We start from the raw sequence: 7,500 nt of genomic DNA on the forward strand, positions 1-7,500 counted from the left end.
TTTTTTTTTTTTGTAAGTCTTTGAAGTGTATTTTATTAAATGATGCTAGGAAACGTTTTTACTCAAAAATACATTTAATGTACAAAAAAAGAGAGCGAGAATGTTTCACCTGGGAAAAATATTAAAATTTTATGAAATATCAATTTGATTTTTTTTTTTTTAAGTAATTATAAAACTAAATAAATATATATTAGGGACAAATAGAAAAAAGTAATACTTTAATTACTTCATTTATTAACTTCAAATCAGTGCTGTTCTTTTAAAGTTTCTATTCATCAAAGAATCCTGAAAAAATGCACTCAACTGTTTTCAACATTGATAATAATCAGAAATGTTTCTTGAGCAGCAAATCAGCATATTAGAATGATTTTTGAAGGATGTGACACTGAAGACTGGAGTAATGATGCTGAAAATACAGCTGCGCATCACAGAAATAAATTACAGTTTAACAGAGATTCACACAGAAAACAGCTGCTTTAAACTGTAATATTTCACATTATTACTGCTTTTGCTGTACTTTGGATCAAATAAATGCAGGCTTGGTGAGCAGAAGAGGCTTCTTTAAAAAAACATAAAAATCTTACTGTTCAAAAACTGTTGACTGGCAGTGTATGTTTTTGAGTAATCGTAAGTTATAAATTAAAAGGAATTTAATTATTCAGTTCATTCCAATGAGGTTAATACTGATAATTCTCAGTTTATATGTTCTTATAAATTTCATGTTTTTTTTGGTGTGGTTCGTGGGTGATTTAAAATGTCTAAGAATTTCTAAATTTTTTAATTAATAAAAAATGGGTAAATGCAGCAATAACATGGTAACATTAAAAACATTTCACATTCACTCATTAATGAGAAGTTGCTGATCAGATAAAATGTGGTTTTAGTTGAAAAATATTAAAGGGGTGGTTCAGAGGTTGTTTTCTAGGCTTGATTGTGTTTATGGGGTGCAGTCTAACATGTGTTAATGCTTCGTTTAAAAAAAAAAAAAACGCATTATTTTTCACATAATTTACCTTTATTCCACGCTGATCATCTCCTGCTTTTATGAAGCCCCGCCCTCAGAAATAGGCGATGGGCTCTGATTGGTTAGCTAGCCCAGTGTGTTGTGATTGGCTAAACCGCCTCTAGTGCGCGTCTAAACGTCCCACCCCTCACCTCAGCGCCATGTGCTCCGGTTGTATTGTAAACAACGGCGTCATTAATATCTTATCAGTTTGAGCCCGATTGAGAAGCAGAGGATATTATTGAAGAGGATCATGCAGAACCTGTGCAAGCACAGCTTTTAATGGTAGGCCTATGTTTTTTGTTTGTTGTTGTCTCATACTTAAACGCATTATTTTTCACATAATTTACCTTTATTCCACGCTGATCATCTCCTGCTTTTATGAAGCCCCGCCCTCAGAAATAGGCGATGGGCTCTGATTGGTTAGCTAGCCCAGTGTGTTGTGATTGGCTAAACCGCCTCTAGTGCGCGTCTAAACGTCCCACCCCTCACCTCAGCGGCATGTGCTCCGGTTGTATTGTAAACAACGCGTCACGAACCCGGGAAGTAGCTCGTTGTAGTCCCTACCAGCTGTTTTTGTAGGCATTAAACTGCCATAATGTTAAAAGACGATATCTCCGTTTGCATTGAACTTTCAGCTTCGTAACTTTGCAGATATTGTTTATGTTCAAACGGCAACATTACACACTAACTAACGTTAAACCACCGTGAAATCGCAATGAACCACCCCTTTAAGTTCTGACTGTTTTTATAAAATAATGCTAGAGAGAAAAACACTCTCATGGGGTCTTGAGATGATTCTGTAGTTATAAAGCAGCAGGCCGGACTGTGAGTGTTTGTTTATGATCTTTTTAATCTCAGATTATCTGTAAAATGGCTCCGATGGTGGGGAAGGACGTCACCGAGCGGCTCTTTCTGCCGCGCTTCTGCGAGATGTGCTGCGACTGCAGGATGTTCCACGTGCGCAAGGTGCGTCAATCTGATTGGCTCAGGAGGATGACGGCTGAATCTGATTGGCTCGTGCTCGTGTTCGGTCCTCATCACTCATCAGACGTGTGTTTGTGTCCGACAGGTTTGTGCGGCGAACTTCGGAGACATCTGCAGTGTGGTCGGAGGAGAGGCGACGGAGGAGCTGCTGGTATGATCAGCACCGGCGGGCGCGGGGCAAGTTGTCACGCGGGTTAGATGTCTGTAACTGAGGTTTAAAGACAAACAAATGCATGTTTTCTCTAGCGGCGCTTTAAGGAAGATTTTAATTTGCAATATTTTTTTGATATGTACAGTAGTGGCCAAAATGATCAGAACACTAGTATTTCCAGCAGCTAAAAATGGTTTTAAGTCAGTGATGGAGATAATGAAAATATCTCAAGACTGTTATGAAAATGTATGTTAAAACTAAAAATTTGACATTTATGTATATTTAAAAAAAGAGACATCTAAAAGCAATACGACCGTCTTAAATAACTGTCAATTTCGGGCTTTGCATTTGAGCATGAAACACTGGGAATAGTTTATAGTTTGTGTGTGTATAGAAACAGTGAGACACATGCACTGGGGTAAACAGCATGACAACTAGCCCCGGTGTCCTCCGTGGTGAGCAGGGTTGGAATGTGCTTGTGTGGTTGTTGATGTGTTCCTGTGGTTTCCGGTCAGCTGCCGCGGTTCTTCCAGCTGTGCTCTGATAACGTGTGGGGTGTGAGGAAGGCCTGCGCCGAGTGCTTCATGACCGTCTCCTCGGCCTCGTCTCCAGAAGTGCGGCGCAGCAAACTCTCGTCTCTGTTCATCAGTCTGATCAGCGACCCGTCGCGCTGGGTACGTCATCAAACACACCTTCTTGCTTTATTTCCCACACATTACTCTGCATTACTTTTTTCCATTTAACTTTTCTGGATGACATGTGTGACCCTGGAGCACAAAACCAGTCATGAGGGTCAATTTTGTGAAATTGAGATTTATACATCATCTGAAAGCTGAATAAATAATCTTTCCATTGATGTGTGGTTTGTTAGGATACAACAATATTTGAAAATCTGGAATCTTGAGGGTGCAAAAAAATCTAAATATTGAGAAAATCATCTTTAAAGTTGTCCAAATGAAGTTCTTAGCAATGCATATTACTAATCAAACATTAAGTTTTGATATATTTACGGTAGAACATTTACAAAATATCTTCATGGAACATGATCTTTACTTAATATCCTAATGATTTTTGGCATAAAAGAGAAATCTATAATTTTGACCCATACAATGTATTGTTGGCTATTGCTACAAATATACCCCAGCGACTTAACACTGCTTTTGTGCTGCAGGGACACAATTTTAATCAGAAAGTATATCAAATTAATTTAAATCATGAAATGTATACAGTTTAACAAAAATCTAAACTTGATTTTGATCAAATGTTGGGTTTTTGATCTAATCTTAGATTTAAAAAATTATATTTTAAATCTGTTTTACTTATTTTTCCTATTTTATTTTTGCCAACTTCCATGTTTTCTGTTTGCATTTTTTTGTTTACATTTTAGTGGTTAAATTAATCTTGTCTAATTAATTGAAACCCTGAAACTTGTACAACTCAACAACAATGTAACAAAAGTTTAACAAATAAAAATTTTTAGGTCCCTTTTGAAATCTTTTTAGCAAATTCCATTTTATTATTTGTCTTAAGTTTTGTTTTGATTTTTGAAGTTCCACTTTAATGATGTAATTAGCTTCTGAGCTGATGCTGTGATTCGCGCTCCGCTGGATTGGTGTAGAGCGGATGTTACTGAGGTGTGCTGTGCTCACAGGTGCGTCAGGCTGCGTTTCAGTCACTCGGTCCGTTCATCTCCACCTTCGCCAGCTCCAGCAGTAACACGGGTCAGTGCTTCAGAGCCGAGGCCGTGGCCGAGTGGAGCGGATCACAGACACACAGGTGAGACGGCGACGAGCTCAGAGCAACGAACATTATTCCCTTTAGCACACAGTTTGCTTAGGGCACCATCACAGTCGTTAAAAACAAAAAAACGTCCATTCTATATTAAAATGGTAACACTTTAGAATAAGGACCAATTCTCACTATTAATTAGTTGCTCATTATGATGACTATTGTTAACATATTAGCTGTTTATTAGTATTATAAAGCACATATGTGACTTTAGAGCACAAAACCAGTCATAAGGGTCAATTTTGTTGAATAAATCACCTTTCCATTGATGTATGGTTTGTTAGGATAGGACAATATTACAAAAGAAACAATTTATGTACGTTACATATTATTACAAATGCTTGTAAAGGGCGCCAAAGGCCTGGTAACTGCTTGTTTAATATTCACCAAACATTTAATTCAAATATCCACTGTCATTTTTGGCCACCTTTTTGCGATAGAAATGCTGCAGCCTCTATGATTTCTTCAACAAAAACACATGGACATCACAACCCTCACTAAAATCAACCATGGTTTTATCGTAGTAAAACTGCTTAGTTTTCTTTTGTGTGATTTCTGAACGCTTGAGACTATAAAATCAGTCAGACAACTGTATTCATAAAATCATAGCCATAGATGCAAACTCCTCAGCTTTCAGTGACAACTCACTTTTTTTAGATCAAAATAGGTCACCAGTGAGCCTGTAGTTTTGATATTTGGTGACAGTTTTTCGAAATATTTCACAGAGCAACTGTAATTAATTAATAATGCTAGAAGAGTACTCATCAGAGTCAGAGAGTGCGTTCTGACCTTTTCTTTGAAATAGCGATGCACATATGAATTCATGAAAAACCTCCATTCATTTTCATAGTGAGTGTTCAAAAGATAACATCCAGTCTATTTTTTGAGAAAAAAAGGTCTAAAAGGGTTTTGAATATATAGAAAAAACAATAGATTCTCAATTTTTGATGCATCGTGAACTATAACGCAAGTCCAGGGTTCTCGTAGCATGTCTTTTATGTGTTTTTTTGAGGTTGAATTGAAATCAAATACTTCTGAATGTGATGTCTACTTCATAAATATTGAGAAAAGTATGGAAAAACATGTTTTAGATCACTCAAACCGTATATGGAAATGAAGGCGCCCTTAAATGGTTTCTAATGGGGTTTGATGGCCATCTAGTGGAAAAGCTTGGTACTGCGTCCAAACAAAATCTCACTGAAAGCTCATTTTTTGAGATACCAACCTCAAATTTGGAACACAACTTGTTTTTTAATTTTCTAGCAGTTTTAGAGTAAAACACATTTTGTAAAATATATATTTTATATAATGAAATCAAATACTGTCCTTAATACTTCTGAATGTGATGTCTACTTCATAAATATTGAGAAAAGTATGGAAAAACATGTTTTAGATCACTCAAACCGTATATGGAAATGAAGGCGCCCTTAAATGGTTTCTAATGGGGTTTGATGGCCATCTAGTGGAAAAGCTTGGTACTGCGTCCAAACAAAATCTCACTGAAAGCTCATTTTTTGAGATACCAACCTCAAATTTGGAACACAACTTGTTTTTTAATTTTCTAGCAGTTTTAGAGTAAAACACATTTTGTAAAATATATATTTTATATAAAATATAAATATTTAAATTATTACATTTTATATTTTCATAAACTTAAACTTCCATAACTTTTTTGTAATATAATCTTTATAACTTTTTTCACTTCTACAATAATCTGCCAAGTGTCTTCTTTAAATAGAGACGAACCTTAAGTCTGTGGTTCAAAGCATTCCAAATTCATTACGGTTTAAGTTGGAAATGTCATTTTCAGGTTTATGCTCAAAAAGTGGAACCGACAGTTAACAGGTTAAAGTTCTAGATCCCCTATAGCAGGTGCTTTTTTACTTCCGTAATATTTGAGTGAGGGCACAACAACACATTTGTCCAGCAGCGGCCCTGCTAACGAACATGTCTCGCTCGTCTGTTTGACTCTGCAGCACAAACACAGACGCGGTCTGTCCGCCGCGGGACTCCTGTGAGGAAGAGGAGGGCGGAGGAGAGCAGACGGCCGAGAAGTGCCTTCCTGAGGAGACGCAGCCTTCATCCCATCCTCCAGCGCAGGAGATCCCGGAGCAGGAGCTCTTCAACTCCTTCCACTACTGGAGGACCCCCATCCCTCAGATCCAGCTGGAGCTGCTGCAGGAGGAGGACAGGCGGCCCTTGGCCCCGGCGCTGGGCAGAACACAGCTGCAGGAGCTCATCGAGAACCTGGAGCCGCACACCGATGACCCCGACGTCAAAGGTGAGCACAGTGATGCACTGAGATTAGATCTTCACCAAAACAACGGAAAGATTTCATTAAGCCAAAGTTTGTTTAATCAATCAATTAAGAATCAGCTCTCAAATAAACACCCAAATCTAAGTTGCAGTCAAACCAAAAATTATTCAGACACCAGATTAATTTTTGATATTTTTTACTAGTGTGTGCAGGACACTGTAGTTCATTTATGTAAGTGAGGAGAGCAAAATAAAGTAAACTGTGACATATTATACCCAAAAATTCTTCATACAGTGGACTACCGGATCAAAAATGATTCAGACACTTTGAGCCGAGCATGTTTTGCTGAAGTGTTTTTCTTTAATTGCTAATGTGATCTTTTTACTCCACAGACTGAACTAAATGAAGCACTGCTTGGTAATTAGTTGAGCTAAATTGGTTTTATCTAATTGTGTATTAAATGTAACAGCTGACAGCTATTCAACAGAATTCATTACATAGCTTTCTATCAAAGTTATCTGATATTATCAAGATGAGTTTGTTCTGACACAGTTTAACTCTGAGCTCTTCTCATATTTTATTACCATTTTCTAAACTATAGCCAATAAACTGTGATATAATGTGAGAAATGCTGAAGTGTCTGAATACATTTTGGTTTGACTGTATGAAAAAAAAAAAAAGTAAATTGCATGATTTTATCTAATTATGTTTCTACTTCAAGTCGTCGTTGAAATATAAACATTCAAAAGGTGATTGTATTAAAAACTTGTTTTCATGACAAATTTTTTCAAGTATACTTTAAATAATATAGTAAAAATATGAATATGCAATATACCGAAGTTTATAAGATTTAATAATCAACAAATAAAATAGTTTATATCAACTTTAATAATGTAATTATAAATAGTTTATACACAGATTTGCTGTTGAAATATGAAAATTTAAACTGGCTGTAATAATGCACTTTCATGATGGCAGATTTATTCAGTAATTTAGACGTCACTAACAGGTGAAGTAAAAATATAATAGATATGTAACACAATGCACATATTTATCAAATGAGTTATTTTTTGTAGTTAACCATCAGATTTATGGCCATTAAATGTCTTCATGACTGTGGTTGAATCACTGATTGATCGTTTACATGATCACTCTTGCTGGTGTGATATTGCTAAACTACATCATATGATATGAATATAAGAGGGTGAATTTTTTATTTTTTTTTATTTTTTATACACACCTTGAATTATCAGCTCATATAACTGCGTTCTGATAGACTGCATCACGATCATCAGCATCAGTGTGAGATGATGG

At 36.3% G+C, this 7,500-nt stretch overlaps 1 protein-coding gene across 1 annotated transcript in view; it reads left to right on the forward strand.

The window, feature by feature from the left end:
• The window catches only part of LOC107728990 (serine/threonine-protein phosphatase 4 regulatory subunit 1-like), an 11,836-nt gene that overhangs the window by 3,527 nt on the left and 809 nt on the right, over positions 1-7,500 (forward strand). Inside the window, exons 5-10 of the mRNA XM_016539335.1 lie at positions 623-627; positions 1,865-1,972; positions 2,076-2,141; positions 2,657-2,815; positions 3,793-3,917; positions 5,906-6,210. Of these exons, the coding sequence (XP_016394821.1) occupies positions 623-627; positions 1,865-1,972; positions 2,076-2,141; positions 2,657-2,815; positions 3,793-3,917; positions 5,906-6,210 (768 nt within the window). The remainder of the gene's footprint in view (positions 1-622; positions 628-1,864; positions 1,973-2,075; positions 2,142-2,656; positions 2,816-3,792; positions 3,918-5,905; positions 6,211-7,500) is intronic.

This window comes from Sinocyclocheilus rhinocerous, unplaced genomic scaffold (genome assembly GCF_001515625.1).
Source record: "Sinocyclocheilus rhinocerous isolate Xijiao unplaced genomic scaffold, SAMN03320098_v1.1 scaffold37, whole genome shotgun sequence".
Classification (NCBI taxonomy): domain Eukaryota; kingdom Metazoa; phylum Chordata; class Actinopteri; order Cypriniformes; family Cyprinidae; genus Sinocyclocheilus; species Sinocyclocheilus rhinocerous.